A 24,674-nucleotide genomic window follows, 5' to 3' on the forward strand; every position below is an offset into this window, starting at 1 on the left:
TTCTGTCACGAAAATTACACGAGCGGGTGTTCCCCATAAAAACGCGTAAATGGCAACCGCTCAGTCTATGCCGCGCAGCAAACCTCGGTAGCGCCATAAGCAGTCGCGTGGTCCTTCTCCGTGTGCTGCACGGGTGCACATTTCTCGCAGCAGAAGTACACCGTCGCTGCTCGAGACAGTCGTGCGCTGTACTGCATAAGCGGGATGCCAATTCCCAACAGCAAGACAGTCGCGAGCAAGAATACCAGCAGTCCTACAGCTCCGTCAAAATTGTCTCCCATATCCCCACGCGAGATCGCACATACCGGCAGCGAGAAGGAGATCGACAGCACGAGGCTACTCAATAGCCCGATAAATGTCTTTACCGACATGAAGTACAGCGTCGCACGCATGGCTGGCTGCGAAAACTTGTTCAGATCAGGCACCAACCGCTCGACGCTCGTCTCGCCGCACGCTCGGGCACTAGCATGTGAGCCCCGTTGCAATTTCCTCGTTGAGATGTGTTCTTCCGGCAACGAGATGAAGTTGACAAGCCTCACGTCCACTTCAGCTAGCACGGCCACTAGACAAAGCACGAGGCGGAAGAAGACGAGCCCGAGACAGCACAGTGGCGCCAATAGGATGGAGAGCAGCACACCACAGACAACGATAGTAAAGGCTGCCATGCCAAGCATCGAATTTGCCAAGTGGAAAATCACGAGCTTCAGTGTGGCACGCAGCAGTGTGAACGCAGGGCCTTCGGATCCTTCGTCGTCCATTGGAGGACATTGGTGCAACGAAGGTGGAGCAGGATCGACGAAGGTCTTGTGCGATTGGGGCTTGTGTTTCTTGTGCGAGTGCCCTGCGGCTGCAGAAGCTGAAGAGCTCTTGGTAGGCGACGAGAAGCTCACTTCCTTGGACATGAGTTGCTGACTACAGAAACGGAAATGGCGAGGGGATGAGCGAAATTTTCTGATCTGATACGGTACCGTCGGTACCGTATCAAAAGAGTGCCGCCCCATTTGAATGACCGTCTCTGTTGACATCTACTGTACATGTATTAATACATGTACCGGTATCGATAGATAATGAGAACTTGAAAGGCGTTGCAAAATTCTGGTGCTCTATCGCTCGAGACCAGCTGAAAATTTTGTGATTCTTGTGAATAGTCTAGGTTTCTGTCTTGTATGGTGCAATTTTTCGTTCTAACAGTAGGTCTTTGTCTCCGCAATCTCTTGACGACTTCATTCATCATCAAACTTGTTGCATGGGCTGCTTAGTGCCGTACGAGGCCTTTGTCGCGTCCTCCGAGACGGATGGCACGTAATCGCGTGTGTAGATCGAGGAGAAGACCTCGCGGCAAAGCAGACGTGTGGTGATGCACGATAATCTCGCTACATGAGGCATTGCGACAAAGCCGCCGATTAAGAGAGCGGTGGCCACCACCAAGAAGGCCCAGAGGTTGAACCAACCTCCACAGAAATACTCGTCGCGGAAGATTGGCGACGTGAGCGCGTGAATTGGCATGGAGAACGGGATGATCACGACCATAGCGCTGAGTACGCCGACACCCAGCTTAGCAGTACCGAAGTACACCAGTACCGCGAGTGATGGTCGCGCAAAATATGATCCATCCTCGCCATAGTGCGGGATATGACCATATAATTTGTTCTCCACAGGCTCCACGAAGTTGTGCAGTGCCAGGTCGAGACGCGCGAGCAATGGCGCCAAGTACAATAATCCTTGAAATACGACGACACCTAGACAACACAGTGCCAAAGACCCAAGCGAGAAGGCGATGCCGAACAGGATCACGATAAAGCCCGAGGACGCGAGCAAATGGTTGAGTACCAGAAACACCAGCACGCGCGCGGCTTGGAGCACTACGGCCTTGGCGTCCGCGTCCGCCATTATGCTCGAAGTGCTCAGTTGCAGAATGTGACAATTTGATGATAGACACAGTGTACTTTGGTACCGTATGGTCTGATATCCTAAGACGCAGAATGAAAACATTTGGCAGCTTAAGATATGTGCAGTACAAATAGCATCGCGGCATCGCTACTGATAGTGTTTACTTGTTCATGTGCTACATGTATTATTGCTTATTTACTGTGGCACATTCATTGTTGTCTTTTGTTACAGTACTACAGTACAGTTGTTAAAGTTTTCAGTTGCCGATACTGGACCCATAGTAGGCAGTTGTTGCTGTTGTGTGAGGGTACTGCACAATTGGAATGGTGTACTCGGATGGAGAAATTCGTTCACAGCAGAAGAAGCGCGTCAAGGCTCGTGAGAGCCACGCCACAACATGCATGGACACAATGGTGAGAATGCAAAGGCAGCCCCAGAGGACGTAAAATGTGAGTGGGTACTGGCGCAAATCCACCGTCTTGTGGTGGTGAACTTTGACAAGCCAGTCGTTGTCGTCATCGTTTCCGTAGGCAACAAGCACCATGGGCAGTGAAGCAAGCACCGATACCACGATCAGACTATAACAAACTTGACTGTCGAGAAGTAAAGTGCGCCAAGCAGCGACACGGGCGAAAAATACGCCAATTCTGAAGAGAGACGAAGCCCGTCGAATCCACCAATAGGCTGGTCACTGTCGAACATGAAAACACGTTCACCATTAGGTGAAGCGACGTAGTTGCTCAGCTTCACGTCTAGCTTGGCTAACCACTGCACCAAGACAACTACACCGCGGAACACCAACAGACCCACGCAGCATAGCGGGATCAGTCCGATCGCAACGTGAACGCCAGTAATGACAGCGACAAAAGCGACAATCCCCAGAATACCGTTGAGTACGTAAAAGAGTCCAACTTTCAATGTTGAACAGATGAAGCCTTGGCCATTGCATCCGCCATGTTCGTGGCAGTGACGGTGACGGTGGTGAGAGCTGTGGTGATGACAGGGGCGTTCTGGAGACAGCACTCCATAAGACGGAGGAACGTAGTAACCGTTGCGGGGGTCATGTGGGGTGTACATCGGTGGTGCTGCCGATGTCAATGGCCAACGCTCCGACTCGGCCGTGGTCATCGGAGGAGCGTTTGCATTTGCGTACACTGCGCCGTATCTGGGATCGACAGAAGCTTCAAAGTCCGGGTACAAGCGGACGTTGTAGCTCGGCGTCTCGACCATGTTTGGAGAGCTGCGGCTGATCCGAAGATGGCGAGTTGAGGAGTGCTTGCCTGTACAATGTATGCACATGGTGCAACTGCAAACATTCTGAAGGTTTTAGGAATGGTTGTGCAAAACTTGCCTTTTTTCTGGCCATGAGATGACAACATTGCGATTTAGGATCTTTGCAGGCACCGTAAAATACCGATAAACTTTCTTCCAGTAGCGTGCCTCGACGTTATCTAACGGCTAACTTCCCATGAAGCTGTTCCATAGGATGTCACCCCGTTGTTACTGAGTGGCTGGAACGGGTACGACGCGGACCTCGTCGTCGTGGCAACTTTTTCGCAACAGAAAAACCTTGTAGCTCCTAGCGATATCTTGGCCACAAGCTGCATGAGTGCCACGCCCAGGAGCGTCACGCAGATAGCGCCAACCAACGAGAGTCCCGGGTTTCGACTCATTGAGGTGGGTCCAACTCCGTAAATTTGGATTGAATCAGTGTACTCGTCTTGGTAATGCGAAGTCATTGACGTGATGAATGACACTAAAGGTGCAACGACCAGCAGCACCGACAGGGAGCTCAGAGCACCGATCACAGGTTTCACTAGCACAAAGTACAGCATCGCCAAGAGTGACAATGGTGAGAAGGACGTTAAACTCGGGGAGATCCGGTATCCAGAAAGCCCCTCCCTTCCGATGAGCCTTCCAGGAGGTAGCAGGTTCGAGTATGCGCATTGATGAGCCGGTGCGATGAAGTTGCCCAGCTTAATGTCCCATTGAGCCATGGAGAACACAATGTACACCAGCACTTGGAAGATCAGTAGTCCGACGCAGCACATAGGGATCAGCGAGGCAGCGGTGCAGATGCCTGCCGATAGAATACCACACGCCACCAGTGCGAAGATCACATTGAGCACGTGATACACACAAAGTTTGAGCGTCGCCATCACGAAACCCGGCGTCCTGTTCCTCCAAGACGGCGGGTCGTGTCCTCTCCCCCAGTATCTGTGTCTCTCGTTCTGCTGCAGGGCTGTGGATCCTTCCATCCAAGGCCCTCGACGGTTCTGCTGCTGATCCAATGCCACCCACTGGCCATGAAGCTGCAGAGGAGCTTGAGGGCCTTGGTACATCGGCGGACCTCCGTACGGAACAGAGTCATACTGTTTCAGACGATCATGAACATCACGAGCGTGTCTAGTATATCCTTGTGGAGGCATGGGAGGGTAGCCCGGGAATGTCTGAGGCATCCTCGCATTGAACTGCTGAGTGTGTAGAGGACGCTGTACATTTCCATTTCGATCGAACTGGGCGTCTCCACTCGTCTCTGCCTTCTCTTCATAGCGGAGAGGTGGCGCAGTCACTGTATTGCGAGCCACGACCTCTTCCTGGGACATCCTGCCCCCTGGGTAGCGCTGCCATTCCGCCATCTTCTGGCAATGAATCTTTCTGGAATTTCAGCCAATCATCTGTGAAATCACATGTTGAAGTGCGTCTGATAACCGTTATACCCAGTGCGCATTTGGCTCTAATCCCCACAGAGACCATGGATCTGCTGGTGGAGTTCATGCCAGACATGGGGGACGTCCTGGCTGCCCAGGAGGACGCGCTCACGTCTGTGATCGCCACATTAGCGTCTCAGCTACAGCATTTAGCGGCCACGAACGAGCAACAGATGCAGCGGATGGCTCAGCTCGAGTCCACACAGGTCTCTATGCAACTAACGATCACGGAGCTAAAAGAAGCTCCAGCACCAGCTCCCGTGGTCATTGAATCTCCAGCGCCTGCTCCTGTGATTGTCGAGGTGCCAGTGCTGCAGCCAGCAGCACCCGATGCCTTGATACTGGAGGCTATGGAGACGTTAACGTCGAAAATGGAGCAACTACAGCAGAATGTGCAGCAACAGGTCGCGGAGCAGATGCAACAGGCTTTAGTGACTCTACAGAGCGCCCATAGTCCCCACATCCCTCAAAGTGTCGACGATGCACCTGCGTGGGCTGCACTGGAGCTGAAGTTTCGAGAATTAGACGAGAAGGTGAGCGTTCAGATCGGAGAACTGCGCAATGAGGCGACAGACAGTCTAGCAGAGAAGACCGAGCAGACGGAGGAAGCTGTGAAGAATCAGCTGGATCAGCTGGAGAAGCGATTCGACTACTTGTCGAGGGTGAAGATGGAGATCAAGGAGCTCATGCGACGTGCAGATAAACACGAACAGAGTGTTGAAGACGTTCGAGTGGGGCTGGAAGTGCTGGCGAAATCGCTCGGGAGCGATGACGTGGACTCGGAAACTAGTGAAGAGGAAGCTGTAGAGGAGCAGGAATTGAATGAGTCAGAAGAGGAAAGCGAGCCTCCTCCAGTTGTTAGGAAGACTGCACTCCACTATGCCCCAGTGTTTGAGGATCCTCCTGAAGTTAAGCCGGAAGAACCTCAAATAATGCAACGAACAGAACCTCAAATAGTGCAGCAAGAAGAACCTCAACCGGATACAAACGACAAAGGAGAGGTGTTGCCTGTGCACTCTGAAGCCCCAGAACCGCCTCAAATAGAGACACCAACAGCACAAACTCCGCCTTCCCCCAGACCATTACGCTCAAAGTCGATCTCTCAGATTTCAAAACATGTGAGACGTTCTCTACGACGTTCTCTCCGCGCAGTAGAACTCCCTCCGCCAGAGTTAATCGAGCCCCTCATACAAGAACCAGTTGTTGAGGTACCAATCGAGGAGCAGGACGCAGCTCCTGTATCGCCAGTAGTTCCATCTCCTCGTCAGCAATCTGAAGGAGAATGCACAACTGAGACCGAAGTTGCTCCAGAAGTACCAGAACCTGTCGTTGTTTCTCCGACTCCTGTCATCCCCGCGATTCCAGACATTGCAGAACACCATGAAGAAGAAAAAGTGGAGGAGCCTCTGATAAAAGAAGAAGACACTCCTGTAAACAACGAGACGGAAGAAAAACGAGATGAAGAGTTACCGCAGCAGTATCGTTCCCAGTTGGCCACGCAACATAAAGTCATGGACGACCAGGTGGATCTCTTCCGCGCTTCCTCATCCAAAAACCTGCTGCGCCCTACCACCACGCCACCCGTTGTACGTACGACACGTCAGCGTCGTTCTACAAACCCACGTAAGGCGTCACACGCACATCCTAACGACGTGCCAGTGCCACATGAACCAACGACGCAGAGATCCACCACCCCTCCATCGACTGCTATTGTCGAGCCACGTCCGCCTATAACCAAGGCGAGAATCAAAGAGCTGTGGATGTGGCTACTCTCCAAACTCGTACGTCTACAGCGTCTTCGTCAACTGAACGGCATCAACGCAGAGAAAGCGCTCTTCCGTCGACAGCAAATGTCCATGGGTTCTCGAGTAAAGCGTCTGGAAGAGAACACTGCTCGATTGGACGAATCGCTCGAATATCTCGAACGCCTTGTACAGGACAACAGCTCCGCCATCAACGCGCTGGACGGCAGCATCGCAGAACTTCACCCCGTACTGGATCGAGTCCAGAAGATGGAACGCAGTCAGAAAGCCCAGGCACGGACTATCGTGGATGTCGAAGAAAAACTTCAAGAAATCGACGTCGAAGTGCAACGACTGCGGACTTCGGTGCTCCGTAACAACTCGGTATCATCGAATGTTACGAGTGCTGTGACCAATGCGATATCCGCGCAACTCCACGACGTGACAGCGAAGTTTTCGCACCATACCTCTGCGTTCGAGGCCTCCGAGAAGTTATTAACTCAAGTGAGCGAGACGGAGATCCCTGCTCTCCACGACAAGATCGAGCTCTCTCTGTACACGATACGTCAAGAGGCCGAACAACGCACCAAGGAGGCAGCTCAAGAACTCCAGAAGATTCTGGATCAACTGCAGACTTCGCAACGCAATTCAGACGGGAGTCTGCTCGTACGTATCACGGACTTTTGCAATCGGATTTATCATACGTTACTGGGCATGAGTGGCGCCATGCTTCAGTCGGTCGAGCTCAGCCGGATCGAGCAGTCTTCCAAGGCTTCTACACGCAGCGCACTTGATGTCGGGATCGACTTGTTGCGCGGCATCTTCACGCACTTTATCACGAATTGTGAGACTCTGATGCCGCAAGATACGGGATCGGAGATCGAGTTTCTGATCGAAACGTCCAAGGATTTCCAGCAACAACTCGAGAAGCTCAAGGGCCAAGCAGCGATAGCAAGAGCGGCAGCGCATGCTCTTGAAACCAGCGACACTCATGGTAGCAATCCCGTGCAGAACTCGAGCTTTGACGACCACCTCGTGTTCATTACCACGACCAAGTTGAAAGAGCTGGAGGTCGCGTTAATCACTCGAGAAGCCCAAAGAGAAGGCAACCAGACTCCGGAATTGATTCTCTTCATGCACGACGCAGTGGTCCAAGTGCGATCGGTTCTCTTCTTGCTGCTGCTACACACTGACGCGGTCAAGTCTCGTCTACAAGTGGAGGAGTTGCGATCGTCGCATACTCAAGTGCAGAGCACAGTGGTGGAGCATGGCTTCGCTCTTGGACATCTCGACTCGACCGTGGCACTCGTCAAGATGATGAACACGCGTCTCGATACGTTCATGGAGCTGTCATTTGCCTACGCTAAGGAAGAAGACGTGAAGAAATCCATCGAGGAGTTAATGAATGCAAACAACGACATGCGAGATCTCCTCACAACCAGCTTGGAGGCGAATCGCAGCGAGACACTGGAGCGTGATGGGCTTTTAGGCGAAGAGATGAACCAACTCATCGCTCGAGTGAGCAAGAAACTGGATAAAGACGAACTGCTCTGGACGCAAGAAGTTCTCGAACGACAAGTGCAGAACGTTGCCAACTCGTCACTGGATGAGCACGACCTCATCGATATCCACCGACGCCTGCGACGTAAATTGGACAAGAACCAACTCAAGTCGCTCCTGCAAAGCCAACCTGGGCAATTGGAGTCTGAGGCTCGAAGTATGACCAACACAGCAGTCGATGAAGGCCACAACTCACCTCTCATCGGAGCCAAGTGCATCTCCTGCCAAGGCGAGTTGCCACCAACCAAAGCTATGATCAAGACTGTCGTTCGTGAGGAAGTACACCACGAACTGGCCAAGTCTCGAGCACAGAAAACGCCTCCCAGTACCTTCAACGCTTCCAATCACCGCAATCTTGAAGCCTTCAAGAAAGAACTGCTCCTGTCGTCGCTGCAAAAGACTGCGAAATGAAGTACACAAAACCTACAGGACAAAACACAGTTGACGTCCGTTTTCCGAATAAATAAAAAAGCACACCGCTCTATCTCGATCCTCCTGCGTCTAAAACACTCCGGCAGCCACCAGGATAGCTTGGAGAAGTTGAGACGCTATCTCCTTCACCAAGATCATACTGTTCTCGTCTTGTGCCAAAGCGTACACAATCGGACGCAGGTTGTACTCGACGAGGAACTGGATCGGCGAAGTGTGCGACTCGAAGAGGCTCTTGAGCATCTTGAGCAGGTTCTTGCGTACAATCGCCTTCGGGATGAGTCGCAGGCGCCTCAAGATCTCCGTCACGAACATGCCACAGCGTCCGAGAGCCTGGTTGAGTCGAACCGAGCGACTCAGAATCTCCAACAACGGCTCCAGTAAGTTCTCCAACTCCGTGTCCAAGGCGTTGCGAAAGCAGACCATAATCTTCATCAGATTCTCGGGGACGAGCAGAACATTCTCCATCTTGACTGTGTCGTGTACAAGCCACACGCTGATGGACTTGATAGCGTCGATCTGCCAGTATTTGTCTTCCAACAGCTCCAGAAACAGCGTCACGCTGTCAAAAGTCCACAAATGAGCGCGTGCTGTAGGCGACGCGTGTGCCAGATCGCACAGGATCGGGAGAGCGAACTGCTTGAGCGGACTTGAGTTCCTAACCACCTTGATAAGCGACGGAATGACGCCAGCTTGAGCTGCATGAGTCTGTCGATTCCGGTTGATCCGACACAGGTAGAACATGGACTGCAGCACGATGTTCTCCACTTCTTTCCGCTTCACATCAGAGATCGACGGACCTTTAGTCTCCCGCTCGTTCAGCAGACGCACAAGTGTCGGGATGGCTCCAGCTCGGTCCAGTTTCTCCAACGTCAGAGGCTCCATACTCAGGTTTCGAATGCACTTAAGAAGCTTCAGCATGGCCGAGACATATTCATCCGAATGGCGTATCAGCGGCAGTGTCCGTTTACTCTCAGGCTGTTCCTCGCCGACGCTAAAGAGAGGCGCGCCGGGATGGATCGCTTCGAGCAGTCCTTCGAGCACAGCGCCATCACACATGTGCTCCTTCACCACGGCATCACCTTGAGAAAAGAGTACGAATATGTCACACGTTTTGTGCAGTTCCTTCATGGTCCACTGGCTCGTCTTGTTGACACCTAGAGTATCATTCTCTGGCCCACGCGTATCGCTGGTCGACACCGACACGACAATTTCGGAAAATACGACCACGAACTTCTTCAAGAGCCCAGCTTTGACAAATAGTCGGCAGATGTCGTTCTTCGGGATGGTCTGGAGGCTGAAGACACTGAAGATTCCGTCCAAAGCGATGCGTAGAAGATCCGTGTCGTAGTCGAGATGGGAGGGTTTGGCGTCTAGCGTCAGGAAATCCACCAACACAGGCAATCCACCACACGCGATGAACATCTGCAGCGTCAACGAACTTGTCTTGCAGCACTGTCGCACGAACTTGGCGGCTTCCATCCGCACAGCGATCGAGAACTCGCTGTCTTCTGGACTTCCGACACGGAATCCTCGGCTGCTTCCACCGGGCAAGTAATAAGGATTGTGTTGCTTCGTGAGCTTGATAATCACCGGCACAAGACCCACCAGCGCCAAGTTTTCTTGAAACTTCTTGTTACCCTCCACAATCTACATAGAAAAATATCCAGTCAGAAGTTAGAAGCTGTGATAAAAGATGCAACGACAGTGAAGCTTTCTCACAATGTTAATAACTCGAAGCACAGCATGCAGCACGTCCATCTTCTTCATTTCTAAAGCCTCCATGATGTTGGGAACCACTCCGCCTTGCGACATTAAATCCCTCCTCAGCGTCACGTTCTGGTCGAATAATTCTTCCTACACACAGCAATAAAGTGTCCAGTTAATAGCAATCATGCGTAGCACAAAGCAGTATCACTCACCAAGTTGTTGCAGGCATCAAGGATCACCTGGTCTTCCATGCTGGGGTCCAGTAGCGACAGTAGCTCCACCACTCGAGCAGTGGCCTTCTGGTTCGTGTCTCGAGCAGTCGAATAGTCAAAGTCCAGCTCGTCGTCGAACAAATTCTCTTGCGCACTCCCACCTGAAGACGAGTCTGCATTGCTCCCACGGTTACCTCCAACACGCAGCACCAAGTTCCCTTGACCTTCTGCAAAATCGAAGCTGCCATCGATATCGTCGTCCTCCTTAAATGCATTCAGCGACTTCTTAGCTGGGACAACAGTCATAGTCTCCGTCTCCAAAGCACGTTGCTGCTTTGCTGCCGCCTGTAAGAGCTGTGTCTCGTCGATATCGTCGAAAGCGAGATCTTCTTCCGGATCTTCGACAAATTGCTGGAGCTTCGCTATGCGGCTTTGGGCAGGAATAAGCGACGATCGGTCCCACGAGTTCAGCTTGTCAGTCTTGCTTTCGTTCGTGTTGCCTTGACTGCTCTCGGGACTGACATCCAGCCTCTCTGGTACCGTAGTGTCGGGCTCTTCATCCTCCCACACGTTGTCATCAAACAGAGCGTTGGCATCTTCTTTCGAGAGTTGAAACTTGGGCTTACTTGGTGCAATTTCCGCTGCTGTCTTGCTGTCTCTCCTGCCGCCATCCTCTCTCAATACGAACGGTGTGGGGTTGGAATCCACTCCAAACTCGTCGTCCCAGTCCTCGACATCCTCGTCGGACTGTTCATTTGTAACACTGAGAGACCGCGAGGCTTTGGCTGTTGTGGTCGGTGGTACATCTGTCGTGGACGAGCTCTTCTCGTACAGTTTAATCGTATTCAGCACAGCGTCGCGGTCATTCGAAGACGTGACGCTCTCTGCTACAAGCTGCGTGCTCTGTTCGACCTTATTCTTCGGTATTTGCGCAATCCACGGATGTGCGAGAAGCTCCTCGGCCGATGCTCGCAGTCGCGGCTCCTTCATGAAGCACTTCATGATGAAATCGTGTAAAGCCTGCTTGCAGCACAGCAACAAAGTCAGAAGATACACTTGCGAACACATCGTTGCTACACTGAGAGTGTACCGGGGACATGCGTTGCGGTAGCGGTGGATGGTCTTCTTGTACGATACGGAACAGCGCAGCCATTGGCGCTAAGTCGAAGTACGGCGGCTTGGTCGTCAACAGCTCGATGATCGTGCATCCCACGCTCCAGATATCCGACGCAGAAGACCAGCCAGCCATCTCAATCACCTCCGGCGCCACTGCGATTTATATAGACCGATTAATATAGACTATTTAACAGAAAAAAGCAGGATAAACGTACTCCAGTACGGCGATCCCACAACGGAGTTTGCCTTCTGCGTCTCGTTTAACTTGATCGCCACCCCAAAGTCCGCCAGCTTGACTAATCCGTCTTTCGTGGTAAGGATATTTGCTCCTTTAACGTCTCGATGCAGCACACCTTGCTCGTGTAGATACGCCAGCCCTCTTAGGACTTGTGTGATGTACATGGCCACGAGCGTCTCGGACAGAGATCCGAACTTCTTGATAAATTGCGCCAATGAGCCGTTCTCCATGTACTCCAGTACAATGTACAGGTATCCATGTGTCTTGATAGTGTCGTGGTACTTGACGATGTTCTCGTGCTTCAGTTTACGGAGCAGACTGATCTCCGTCTAGCACAGCAGTTGGACTTTAAGTTAGCTACACTATCAGAACTTCAAAACTAATATCACCCTTATCCTGTACCTCTATGGATAGCAGTTCATCCTTGTCAATATCTCGAAGCGACACTTGTTTAATGGCAACAGAACGTCCATTGCGCAGATCCAGCGCCCCGTACACGATACAAAAGCCTCCGCGCCCAATTTCAGCCCCCAATTGCTAGTTTTCCGCCACATACAGGATAAAAAATTAAAAGGAGCACTTTGATAAAATTGTAAAATACGCCTCACATAATGGGTGCCCACTAGTCGCACTTGCTCCAGATCCGCCTTCTTGCCTCCGCGACTGGACGCCAGACTGCTGCGTGAGCTGCTGGGACGCGTGGACGCTTGGCTACTGCGTAAGGATGGGCCAGCGCTGCGTCCGCCGCCGCTGGTCCCGGGGCTGCCGCCCGTGCGCACATGGAGACCGCTGCTGCTGCTCATGGGAAGCGCATCGTCAGATTGTGTGCAATTGTGTACGAGATGATCAATTTTGAGATCTGTTATTATTTTTAGCAGAATCTATCGGTTTTTGTATCGGTATTGTGTGTAGCGTAGCCATGAGGTAAATGCACAAAAATGTGACGATAAGTTGCCTTTTTGGTCTACCAGCCTGCGCTGGTGGTCGGCCGCATGATGGTGTCGTGTCCTGGCAGATCTGATAGAGACAACACTTGGCTATTGTCATAGAAAGTAACGCTGGTCTCGAGCTCGTCTTGCGGCATATAGATGTTGTTAGCTTCAGCCTCAATCACCTCGAGATCGTCCGTGAATAGTAGCGTTTGTGTCATGTTACCTGCATTGGCGGCGGCCTCAGCTTGATCGTGCCACTTCTTACGCAGTCGTCGGTTATCCAATGAATGAGTAAAAGGGTCCATTGCTTCGTTGGAGGTGCCATCTCCGCTCGGTAGCGTCAGAGGTGGCGCTTGTTTCAGGATCCCATGGTAGATCAACACGTCGTCGAGAAACACCTCAAACTCACGAACACCACGGGTAGGTGTCTTGCTGTAGTTCCACAGTCGGATTTTGGAAATAGTCATGGGTTCATTGAAGAAAAGCACGAGTTTATTCGGATGCGATGGCGTGTGAGGAGCTAGCCACATGTGTCGATCGTCGTAAGTGTTGTTGACACCATCGTAGAGTTTGTCCAACGTCCGGACGTCGTGTGTGGCTCCTGGTTCTTTTAGTACATTGATATCACGTGGTTGCGCGTCGACAATCTCGCTGTAGAGAGGAATAAGCTGGTTGTCACGGTCGAATAACTCCACGCCATTGAGACCCAGGTAGAACGTGTCGCCCCAAGTAGACGAGAAGACGAATTTTATGATATATCCGGTGGGGAACAGAGGCGTCTGGTACTGCTGGAAAACTTCTGCTATAGGCTTCATCGCGCTCTTTTTCCGGATTAATCGCTTTGACGTAGAACGTTGTGAAATGTTCGGGCTGGATAATTTAGACACCCCGTCCGATAACTCAGTGTCTTCGGTGGGTTTACTTTCCACAGGTGACGATGGTCTTGTGCATTCAGCTTCTTCCGCTGTCGAAGTGAGCGAATCACCCACCTTGCTAAGCGGTTGAACCGGTGACTTTTGAGATGAATTGCTACGTAAATATAAGAACTGACCAAAGTCGAAGTCCATTAGATTGCCCGGTGCCTTCCGTAACGATACGCGCGTGTGATGTACACCGTCAATTCGCACTGAAACCTGCTTGGTACCTTTAAAGGACCCCTCCAGAGTTGTATTGTAATTCCAGATTTTCAGCGCTCGAAGACTCACTTTTTCAGAAAAAGTTATTGTGATTGCTCTGCGCTCCAGAGGAAGTGCGAGTACTTCTCGAAGCGGAGCCGTCCACATTTCTTCTGGATCAACCGCGAGATGTCGTGCACCGTGTGTCGTTAGGAGTTTCTTCATTCGATCCTCAGCGATCGGAGCCGAGATTGTCACGCTATCCAACGATATTGACAGAGGAACATAACTGGAATCGAGAAATTCAAGACCTGCAAGGCCAATCTCGTATGGGTCTCCCCAGTTCGCTTCGAGGATTAACTCGATCGTTTTACAGCACAACGGCCGTTCTGTCGTTGCCCCACCCACCACTGGAGCAGTACACGGACGTGAAGCATGAGCTGCTTTTGCCGAATTTTTACCATGCATTCCACTTATTGGCAGCGGGGAGGTGATTGGTGAGAAGACGGAATTAATCGCCCCTGTTTCAGACGAGCAGACAATATGGCCACCCCCTCTGGCTGCGGCGCGAGACGTCTTATTACCAGTGTTTGGTCTCTCAAGGAGACGTGGATCAGCACCGATCGGAAGGCCGTTGCTCAACGCAGCATCCTTTGAAGACTGGTGTTCTGTAGTTGCTACCGATGGCTCGTTATCGACCAGTTTTTCATTACGCTTCTCGTATTTTTCGATGAGTTGCAAGATCGACTGGTTCATGGTGAATAGAATGCACTCGTTACAATCGTCGATATCTTCAATGACACTACCCGGTGCACGACGGATTTCCCCCTTGAAGATAGACTTGCCGTCTAGAGAAACCTCCACGTACCGAGCACCGCGGTATGAGTGGATTCGAGTGGCATTATAATTCCAAATACGTAGCATCGAGATGGATAATGGATAGTCAAAATCCATATAAATAAAGTGATTCTGTCCACGAGAAAACGGCGCAAGCCACGCGTGCAGTTCATCACAGGTGAAATAATGTTTGTCCACGAGCTTATCGACAGTTCGAGGATCTAAACGATCGTGATCTTGGATATTTAGATCGGGGGGATCTGCTGATAATTGTTTATCAACATCAGAGAGATAGACAGCGTGGCCTGTGTGATCAAATATCTCGATACCCATGAGCCCCACATAGAACGGATCTCCCCACGTCGAGAGGATGTTGATGACAAGATTCTGTCCATGAGGCAATTCAGGAATTTGGAAAACTTGTGGTGGCTCTGGAGATAATTTGGAATCGGCAGATTTTGCGAGGTACTTTAACGCTCGATTCTCAACGGTATCTCGGGAATTGTGACTCTCGCTGTCGTATACTTCGTCATCTACAAGTGTTTTGCCGTCGTCTCCTTCATCCAATTTGTCATCAATATTGACAAAGTGCACGTTGTCTAAAAACAATTGCTAGCACATTAGATATTTTCAAAGGATAACCTATGTGATGCACTAACCTTCGGGGTCTGCATAGGGGCGCATGACCGACATTTTAGTGGATAATTCACGGCTTCGATTTGTTTTGTCAAAGAACTCCAGAGACCGCAAGGACTCCACAAGCGATTGTTTGACTCGCCTGTAGTATCACTTCCTGTGAGCTAATATTGCATGCATAGGCAATCATTTCGGCGCTCACCTGCTTTTAGATTCAGCTGCTTGCTGCCGAACCCGTTGCCTTGATCGTTTCGGAGATTCTGATTCCTTCGGCAGGAAATCTTTGTCACCAGAGCCAATTGCGTCTTTGTGCACACCGATTGGCGCGCGAGGCCGAACGGCTGAAGGGCTGGGTGCCAGGGGTCCAGCTTTGTCTTTGAGTGGAGAGCCTCCGTGCGTAGTACCATTGCCACCTCCAATATTGGTTCCAGCAACTCCGTGCACTGATGTTTGATCAACCAACTCGACGCTAGACGTTCTTGGACCGAGTGCTGTGACTTTGGGGGCGTGATTCGTGTCACTGCTTAGCCACGACGGCACGGATTGCGGTCTCATGGAGAGCTCCAACTTGGACAGCGCGTCCAGTACTGGTGGCCCGCTGTCCATCTTGCACCACTTAACTGTTCTGCACGGCACCGTGTCGCTTGAACTGACTGATTCGTTATTAATATCTTAAGCGTTCAAGAAGACGATTTATGGTTTCATCAAAAATATTTCCTTGAAAGTGTGAAGCCTTGTGAGGTAGATACTGTTCTTGACAAGGGATTCATTTTTTTTTCACTAATAACAGCTCTCTGAAATTTATTTCGGAGCTTCACCGATAAGATTTATCGAATGGGTGAATAGGGGTAGTCCAGCGCAACATGATAGTTTTTCCGGGGCAAATTGATCTGTGAGTTCAATTCGCTGTGGGCAGGGGTTCCGAAAATACAATTTTTATTAAATACTTTTGTTTTTTTGGTAAAGCAAAAATTATTTTTAGCTCTGCTTTGAAGGGTTGCAATATTTGGTTTTGTGCTCTGTGTCGCCAATAACCCGAGGAGCGGCATTGCAGCCCGAGACCGGTTCACAATCACTTGTCCACAGGCCGAGCTCGTTTGAATGGAGCACGTTCATCGATTTGTGGCGTATCAATCCTCCAACATCTTTACATTTTCAGCTGGAGCAATACACTCAAAGCCCATTGTCCACTCTACTTAATACGAAGCCTGCGAAGACCCCGTGGAGTGCTCCAAAGCCGCGTCGAAAGCCAGCTTCATCCCCTTCCAGAGCGCCAAAGAAGACCAAGAAAGCCAAGACGTCGAAGAAGAGGGTCCGCACGGACCCGTTCACGTCGAAGCAAGTGTCGTCTTTCTACTCGACGATGACGGAGAGCCTACCGCAGTATACACGTGCCGCTGTGGTGTCCAGCGCCGAATGGAGCCGCTGGTCATCGACATTTGCCATGGTGAACAGATATTTTGAGCTGAAGGAGCTCATCAGTGAGTACATTGAAGAGGAGCTGGCGGATTTTATGCCAACGCGCCGAGAGGAGAAGCAGCTGAAGGCGATCCTCAGGATGTACGAGTCAACCTCTAAAACGTTGCAAAGTGCGGACGACATAACGCTACTCGACGTGCGCGACCTCTTCGATGCGCTTATTGCACAGATCCCCGAAGTCGCCAAGTACCCCCAAGCCGAGGCAGAGATCGTCTAGAGTCTTGGCTTTGAGCGAGCTTGAGTTAATGTGATGCCGGGTCGTGACGGATCCGCTGTCTGACGATGATAAGCCTATGCTTGAGCCGCTAGCCGCGGAAGACGCCCCCCCCCCCCCATCGAGCTCGTCGGAGACAACGGCGCTAGGTACAGGTTTTGCCGCAGTTGCGCTCAAGCAGGCGAGACGACATCGACAAACAACTTCACGCTTTTTTTTAGCGATCAAGTCTCTATGATCGCTCCGACTTCCAACATCGAGGAGAGATTATTTAGTTATGCGAAGGCAGTGGTTGGCATGCACCGCCAAGCCATGACTCCATTGCATCTCGAGAGTATCCTCTTTTTAAAGGTGAACCACACGTACTGGAGCGCAGCCACTGTGCACAAGGTCGTTTGGGGAGCACAATAATCTCAAAATACTTATTCTCCATTCAAACTCCTATGATTTTCTTGCAATATGGTCAATTATTGCAGTCACCTCTGACTGAGATAGGTAAATTATTTTTATTGCTGAATCCTCCAGCAAAATAACAAGAGTATTGTCGGAACCCCTGATCGAGGGCCTCTCAAAGGACAAAACCCTATCAAAGGTTTGCGCTGCTCGATCTCCTTTATGGGAATCGAATACAATCTACCGACATAGCCCCTGGGACTTCAGGTCCGACCTGAGTTCCGTGTCTATCACGTAGGATCACGTTGACGGCTTTTATGCAGTGTATCATATCTGTACCCGTCGAATGATCCACTATGACAGGACCCCAGAGCTCCAAGCAGCTGCAGAGGAAGAAGAACCCCACTACGATGGAGCCCCACATCATCGCATCTTTCTGGTTTGGTTCACCTATTGGATTTTCTTGTTTTGATCTGAGCATTTCTTGTTTTGAGCCGAGGATTTCCCAATTTGATCTCGATTTTGTGTAACGTGCTCATTTGACCGAAAACGCGCAAAACCTTTCGTGATATCAGATCTCAAACTTGAGCGCGATGGTTGCGCTAGTTGCAGACAAAATAAGTTGATCTATACAAACCGCAATTCCTCGTGGCGAGCTGAGAACTCGAAATGCAAAAGCCAAACGGGGAAAGTCAATTCAGCTGTGTTGAGTCGAAGGCTTAGGTTGAATATGCGACCCCACCGGTCTGAAACGTCATTCGAACATTATATGCACGTATACCTGAGCTGGACCACTCAAAATCAGCTGAAGCGCGCAATATCAAGAAGCCTGCTAGAGCCGCCCGGCGTGACCGCCTCCCCTTCTACGGACCCTCGACTACGAAAGCGCGTGTCCTCTGAGCTGCGCAGCGACGACGTCGAAGGAGGTGGATACATGAGTGAAATTCGCGACCTAATGGCGCACACATCGTGTGTTCAGCAAAATTACTTGATTGACCGAGTGTTGCTGGTGTGACTGCATCCGCTTCTATGGGCCCTCGTGTACGAAAGCGCGTGTCCCCTGAGCTGCGCAGCAACGACGATAAAGGGGGTGGAAATATGATAATATTAGCGACCTAATGGCGCAAACATCGTGATGTTCAGCAAAATTGTGTGATCGACTGAGTGCTGATCCGACCCCCTCCTCCCGTTCTGCAACGGCCACTCCTCTCACCTAGAAGACCCAGTTCGATGGGAAGTGTTACACGAGTAATCTAAAACCTGCCAACCCGATACGTACCGCGTTCGTCCCCTGTCATTGATATTGCTTACATATATTTCTAAAAATCACATTTAGCTATTGAGACTTCGGGCAAACACGAGCGTGCCGTAAAGGAACAACATAATGCATCGAGCCGAGTCTTTCGCGGTCCCTCTTCTTGCTGAGCGACATAAATACTCTAAAACATTTGCATACATACCTACAAGCCTCGTGGTAGCGACAAGCGAGCACGACAAGAGTCACGAGCAAAAAATTACTCCACCATCAGCCATTACGCGAATTGGTAACATATCGGGTGACAGTCCGGTTTCATACCCCGGTTAGGTTCCGGCTGGGCACGATGCTATTATCTTAACTTGCTTTCCTGAACATTGTGTTTTGCGACTAAGATGAATGCGTGTGCTCGCCTGAAAGACAAGGGAAAGGAGACACCGCGCCTGGATGTGTGCGTGACAAGCAGGCGCTTCAACACAAACACACATTAACCCACCATTCATTTTCTCAGTATCCACCAATCGCCCTGATATTGTGCCAGATGTGCTGAAGACGGAAGGCGTACTTAGGAATTTTTATGCAAGTGCTATCTCCATTTCCGAGAGCTGGCGCAATGACCTTATCACTACTCCTAATTGGCCATGAATGCATTATTTTATTCTGCTCCTTGCTAAATATAGCGACGTGGTTAGGTTTATATGTGCTATGGCTTGCGTCGATTAAAACAACTTTTGACCGTTTTTCGTACATGCACCGCATATACTTGCTCTGAAAAATAACGTAAGTAGCGGCTTCTACAAACTCCCTATCACGCGTCATGAGATCAAAAAGGGATACAAGAGAGATCGAGGTGGTTGAATTTGGGGTAAAATCAAGTCTGGCTTGTCATCAGCGTTCAGCTTCCTCAAAGGTAGAGGACTACTATCTAAAGCAGCTGCCACTGCAGTACCCGCTCTCACGACCGCGTTCGAAGCTCTTCAGACAGGAATTCCAGCTCGTGCTGCTCTCAAATCGCTTACCGGAGTCGGCATCTATGACAGTGATGAAGGTGAGGATAAAGCCGGCGGGTGGATCACCATGGCAGACGTTAAGAAGTCAGCGAGGAGCGCACTATTTTATGCTAAGCGCAAAGGATTACTTACCGATGGTGTCGATGCTGGCGAGAGGTATCTCTTCTTCAAATCAACCAAAACAGATCATGAAACACTAATCAAGTCAGCTCGGGGTGGGGTCTGACGACGGTATGGAGTCGGTATGAGCAATCCCGTGAAAGGATCCGACGAAGCCAAGGCTGAAATGGCTGTGGTGTGCGCTAAGCGAAAGGCCGGGGGCAGTTTTAGATTAAACAATTTCCATCCGTTTTTTTCTCGTTTGAAACAATAAAAAAACATCAACAGTGGTTAACAAACCGCTAACTCCAATGACCTTATCATGTTTTTGTCTTAAGAGGAGCATGATGCTAACCGAGGGATCCCGAAATTTGACGCTCTGATCGTTTTGATTGTAAAAAGTAATCGTGATGCTCGATCGAGATCCGTTGAAGCAATCCATTCAGGCATACTGACTAGGGTTGCAGGAAATTAGCTGACCAACAGCTGCGTCACCTCGATCGAATGCACTCAGAATGTATCCGCTAGCGACATACTCATTCTTGATGAGATCGCATCGCACGATATGTGACGAGGTCGGATGAATATGAGGGATGATATTCGATAGCTGATCACTCGCAACGGTAAGAGGAGCGGCAGGGTAAGCCCCTGTCGTCAAACGAATTACCTTGCCAAATGCTGCGATATAAATGACCGGACGTGGTACATGGGTTGTAGTAAGTAAACGCGTTCCTACGGCGCTGTATAACCCAGTCGAAGGTTTTGTATAACTCGATGGTAAAGTCGTAGGCGTCGCTTTAAAATCGATCTCAGCCGCATATTATACGCTATTTCTCAGTCGACTGGATACAAACCACATTGTCCCCCGACGGATCGACTAGAAATGCTCCAGCATTAGCCAGAGCTGTCTGGTTGCTTATCATTGTACGTATATATACCATCAGGGAGGACAATTACTATTGTCAATGACGTACCAACAGCTCCAATCTGAACGAGTTATTCCAGAATTGAGCCGAATCAATGTTATACTCAGAATTATACATAGAAATCGATTGAACTGCGCAAGTGATGTTCTTAAAGTCAGCCACACTGCCTGGGAGACTGTATTAACATGCCGAATTGTAACCATCGACCACTAGGTTAGTCGAATCAAGCTTAACGAACGACGCGCACATGATTGATTTATTTTTGAGTATATCGTATCCCGATTTCATAATTAGTCATCGGTTCGGATACACCGACGGACAGAATGCAACTGCCGACAAAACTAACTGCCAGTCAGTGTAAAATGGGCGTGCAAGATAGAAGAGATGCGCAAATCCTATTTTATCAACCAATCGAATCACTCAAAATCCTGATTTTATTCGCCGATCCAGCCGTTATTTCTGTGCCAGTCACTTTGTAAGATGGAGGAAACCAGCCGTTATTTCTGTGCCAGTCACTTTGTAAGATGGAGGAAACCGTCGAGCCCGAGCCACCCACAGAGCCTCCATCAGCGCTGCAAGGCGCAGAGGAGGCTGCCATCGCGAGCCTTGTTGACGAGGTCTTTTCCCAGCCAACGCAACGTAGAATGCACTACTCAATGAAGCAGAAACGACACGCTCTCCTAGCAACAGAAGGTCTTAGTGAGCGTGAAGCTGCACGCTCGCAAAAAATACCGCGGTGGACGCTCAATGGCTGGAGAAAGAACAAAGAGGACATATTTGCGTTCAGAGGCAGCGAGAAGACGCTTTCTCGTGCGCCTGGGCGTCCCGAGATGGTCCCGTTCAAGGTGGAGCTGATCACCTTCATGAAGGACACTCGTCGTGAGAGTCGGCCCCTCACCGCCTCCATCATGGCCTCTTACATTCGTGACGAGCACCCGGCGTGGCTACAGGGCTACACTGAAGGAAAGAAGGACACGTTCACAGCATATGAATCGCTACTAAAGCTGATGCGCCGCTTTGCCTACCGGCACGGCTTCGTGCAACGCACTCCGCACGGTTTAAAGGTAACCCATACATTGTAATATTACCTCTAGATAACTGATATCTAACTGATAATTTATGCTGCTATGTATTCCTTCTTTCTATAGGAAAAACTCGAAGACCTAGAAGCTGTTCAAAAAGCGTTTGCTTGCGTTTTTGAGGCCAAGTATAGCGGATATAATGCAAGCGAGGTATTTAACTGCGACGAGACTGGCGTTTACTTTGACGCGCCACCAGGCAAGATTTTGTCGGAAAGGGGCCAATCGTCGGCAATAACCGCCCAGCAGAAGCATTCTGCCAGATTGACCGCTGTGTGCACAATTCGCGGTGACGGCGTTAAGCTCCCCCTACTTTTCATAGTACGCGGGGAGCAAAACGGCATCATCGAGAAGGAAGAGGTGCCAACTTATCCTGAAGGTACGCTGTATTATTTTGATCTTTCTGAATAACTACATGTATAACTGACTTGCTGTATCATTACAGGCCATATTTACACTGTTCAGAGCAAGGCCTGAATGGACGCACGGGTGTGGAAGTTCTACTTGCGCTCCCTACTGCAGAAACATATCGCAAGCCATTCTCTGCTGCTTGTTGATAACTTGGAGTGCCATGTTTCTGGTGAATCTGAGGCGATTATCTCGGAGGAGCTCATGGCAGTGCTCCAGCCACTGCCAAAAAACTCTACTTCCGTGTGCCAACCTTTAGATGTAGGCATCATGGGGCCTCTGAAGGCGAAGCTGAAGGCTTTGTGGCTGACCGAAAAGGCTACCGCTACGACGGCAAAGGAGAAACGCATAGCGACGATCAAGCGTGTAATTGCGGCATGGGAATCTATCGAGGCCAACACAGTGACGAAAGCGTTCAACAAGGCACTCGACACGAACTATAAAAATACAGCTGCCTCCTCGTAATTCATTGCTTTTGCAATATAAAAATACAGCTGCCTCCTCGTAATTCATTGCTTTTGCAAATCCTTAAAATATTGAAGACCTTTGCTTCCTAGCAGCTGTTTCTACAAAGTGAGGTGGCATTTGCATTCTGTCCGTCAGTGTAGGGCGATCGAAATTGTATCGTACCTGTCCCTTGACAGAATCGCAAAACAGAATCTGATTTTTTTTCTCAGTCGCGCGATTGTAGTAATGAACAATCGATCGCTCATCAGCTCCGGGGATGTTGAAATCGTTGACAACCATTGTTATAACTCGCTTTGTATTAGCCTGTAGGACCGCGATATACACTGAACTTTTTAAGCGAAGCATCTTATCAATGGCAAAGTAGCTGTGACTAAGGAAAATACTACTCAACTTAAAATACCGGCCCCTAGTCATGCTATGACTGGACACCTTCTTCTGAAGCAGCTTATCATTGATATAATTATCTATGAAGACGAGCTCAGGTTTATTCGAGCTTAGCGGAGTCCTTCGTACTTGATTAACGCTCGGAGGTGAGTCAGGATTAGCGTGATCAACCCATCCGATTAGTCCCGAAGATAATCAAACAGCTCCTGGTGCGGATTCCGTGCAATATTTGTCAGATGCGCAAATACATAAGGAAAGTTCTTTAAGATGAATAGACATAGATTGTTCTTTCCGCTAAACAATGGACCAATGACAAAGAACAGTGATCTGATACCCAGTGCTGAGATATCACCCATCGAAGAGAATTTAAACGTATTCGGGAGCGGCGCACTGAAATCGGGAATTCTCATCGTTTTATCGCGTGATCTATGTAGCTTCAGAGTAAATGAGCTCTGAGTTTCGCTGTCCAAATCCTGTCTGTAATTTAAGCATCTACAACCCTGCATTATATCTCTCGTTGGATGCGAGAGGCTTTCTAGCTTGTGAATATGCTGAGATCTTATATATTCGGAAGGAGTGACTATCGACTCTCAAACGTCAGCACCATCGTCCCTGGTACAGCAACGCAAAAATTGGCTCTTATACCAGGTGAGAACAAAGATCTCACAGGTATTAGATCTATGACCTGTTCAAGTTTGTTTGTTGATGGATTATCGATAACGCCGGCTCCCGACTACATCGTCGGCATAACGCATGCGACTGCTCAAAGCGCAAAAGCACTCGTACTATCTAGCACCGGATCAATCCCAAGTGGGATTAGCTCGCTTAACCTTTCGGGTACGTTGACGGCCAGTACATTGACCGGAACATTGCCAACAGCTATTCAATCGAATATCACATCGTTGGGAGCGCTCACCGCTCTCTACATAAACGGGCACTTGATATTCACTGGCAAATTATCTTAGTCCTATAAGCTTTATCATCAGCGAGCTTCACCGAAACGCTCCAGACAGCTAGTCAATCAAATAGCACATCGTTAGGGACCCTATCTGCGCTTTCTAAAAACGGAAAATTGGTTATTCACTGGTTCTTTTCAATCGATCACAGGCTTAGAGTCTCTATCATCAGCAAGCTTAGCTGGAACGTTGCAGGCGACCTCTCAGCCAAATATAACGTCTGTACGGACCCTATCTCCTCTTTCCATAAGCGGAAACCTCTCATGCGCCGGTAAGATCATTTCATCAACACTTTTGTCGGCTCCGACGCTGAGCTGCGATTTGATTAGTACTATTAGCCTCAACATCAATTCTTCAACTCTATAACTCACGGGAACTACGATTAATGCCACTGGTTTAGAGCTTACTTTCCTAGCAGAAGTCTCACACGGCATCGCCTCTAACAGTAAAACGCGTGTCCTTAGCTCGACGGGCATCATCACCGGATTAATGCTTTGCCGGCAGGCGATATTACTGCTAGTGACAATATTAATGGATTTTTATCGTATACTAATTAAGCAGCTATTACAACAATAGTCTCTCTAACAGAGATCGGTATCAATACTACGGCTAGCACCGAGTACCCACAAATTCAAGCAAGCGCAACTGCGTACCTCGATGGGTCATTTACCAGAATTCTTAGCTTCTTTGGATTCAACTCAACCCCTGTCCAGTTCCACATCGAAGCTGATTATGACACCAGATCCACATCAGCGAATGCAACATGAATTGGTAGCTCGACTCCGAACGATCTTCATTTATGTACCAGCAACTGGAGGCATGTGGCCATTCTGAATAGGTAGGGTGGGCATCGAAACGTCAACGCCTGCGGCTGG

The 24,674-nt window shown here is 49.8% G+C and overlaps 9 protein-coding genes across 9 annotated transcripts; 2 read left to right on the top strand and 7 right to left on the bottom strand.

Moving 5' to 3' along the window:
* Window positions 1-65: 65 nt before the first annotated feature.
* Window positions 66-758, bottom strand: PITG_10039 (uncharacterized protein; the record flags this gene model as incomplete). Its single annotated transcript, XM_002902529.1, has 1 exon — window positions 66-758. The coding sequence occupies one exon, from the start codon at window positions 756-758 to the stop codon at window positions 66-68; it is 693 nt and encodes a 230-aa protein (XP_002902575.1).
* Window positions 759-1,233: 475 nt separating this feature from the next.
* On the bottom strand, window positions 1,234-1,934 carry PITG_10040 (uncharacterized protein; the record flags this gene model as incomplete). Its single annotated transcript, XM_002902530.1, has 1 exon — window positions 1,234-1,934. One exon carries the CDS (start codon window positions 1,888-1,890, stop codon window positions 1,234-1,236), a length of 657 nt encoding a protein of 218 aa, XP_002902576.1.
* A 534-nt stretch (window positions 1,935-2,468) lies between these two features.
* On the bottom strand, window positions 2,469-3,120 carry PITG_10041 (uncharacterized protein; the record flags this gene model as incomplete). Its single annotated transcript, XM_002902531.1, has 2 exons — window positions 2,469-2,537; window positions 2,623-3,120. The coding sequence occupies 2 exons, from the start codon at window positions 3,118-3,120 to the stop codon at window positions 2,469-2,471; spliced, it is 567 nt and encodes a 188-aa protein (XP_002902577.1).
* A 221-nt stretch (window positions 3,121-3,341) lies between these two features.
* PITG_10042 (uncharacterized protein) lies at window positions 3,342-3,725 on the bottom strand (the record flags this gene model as incomplete). Its single annotated transcript, XM_002902532.1, has 1 exon — window positions 3,342-3,725. One exon carries the CDS (start codon window positions 3,723-3,725, stop codon window positions 3,342-3,344), a length of 384 nt encoding a protein of 127 aa, XP_002902578.1.
* A 920-nt stretch (window positions 3,726-4,645) lies between these two features.
* On the top strand, window positions 4,646-5,322 carry PITG_10043 (uncharacterized protein; the record flags this gene model as incomplete). Its single annotated transcript, XM_002902533.1, has 4 exons — window positions 4,646-4,807; window positions 4,919-5,032; window positions 5,147-5,263; window positions 5,317-5,322. The coding sequence occupies 4 exons, from the start codon at window positions 4,646-4,648 to the stop codon at window positions 5,320-5,322; spliced, it is 399 nt and encodes a 132-aa protein (XP_002902579.1).
* A 790-nt stretch (window positions 5,323-6,112) lies between these two features.
* On the top strand, window positions 6,113-8,314 carry PITG_10044 (uncharacterized protein; the record flags this gene model as incomplete). Its single annotated transcript, XM_002902534.1, has 2 exons — window positions 6,113-6,124; window positions 6,284-8,314. The coding sequence occupies 2 exons, from the start codon at window positions 6,113-6,115 to the stop codon at window positions 8,312-8,314; spliced, it is 2,043 nt and encodes a 680-aa protein (XP_002902580.1).
* Window positions 8,315-8,404: 90 nt separating this feature from the next.
* PITG_10045 (ser/thr kinase) lies at window positions 8,405-12,411 on the bottom strand (the record flags this gene model as incomplete). Its single annotated transcript, XM_002902535.1, has 8 exons — window positions 8,405-9,469; window positions 9,533-9,982; window positions 10,055-10,189; window positions 10,255-11,274; window positions 11,345-11,523; window positions 11,586-11,937; window positions 12,011-12,145; window positions 12,217-12,411. 8 exons carry the CDS (start codon window positions 12,409-12,411, stop codon window positions 8,405-8,407), a joined length of 3,531 nt encoding a protein of 1,176 aa, XP_002902581.1.
* A 161-nt stretch (window positions 12,412-12,572) lies between these two features.
* On the bottom strand, window positions 12,573-15,734 carry PITG_10046 (uncharacterized protein; the record flags this gene model as incomplete). The annotated part of the gene is made up of 6 exons (XM_002902536.1): window positions 12,573-13,379; window positions 13,470-13,498; window positions 13,574-14,065; window positions 14,129-15,091; window positions 15,152-15,270; window positions 15,331-15,734. The coding sequence occupies 6 exons, from the start codon at window positions 15,732-15,734 to the stop codon at window positions 12,573-12,575; spliced, it is 2,814 nt and encodes a 937-aa protein (XP_002902582.1).
* Window positions 15,735-22,664: 6,930 nt separating this feature from the next.
* On the bottom strand, window positions 22,665-23,199 carry PITG_10047 (uncharacterized protein; the record flags this gene model as incomplete). The annotated part of the gene is made up of 3 exons (XM_002902537.1): window positions 22,665-22,699; window positions 22,789-22,982; window positions 23,045-23,199. The coding sequence occupies 3 exons, from the start codon at window positions 23,197-23,199 to the stop codon at window positions 22,665-22,667; spliced, it is 384 nt and encodes a 127-aa protein (XP_002902583.1).
* Window positions 23,200-24,674: the final 1,475 nt, after the last annotated feature.

This window comes from Phytophthora infestans, genomic scaffold, assembly GCF_000142945.1.
Source record: "Phytophthora infestans T30-4 supercont1.17 genomic scaffold, whole genome shotgun sequence".
Taxonomy (NCBI): Eukaryota; Oomycota; class Peronosporomycetes; order Peronosporales; family Peronosporaceae; genus Phytophthora; species Phytophthora infestans.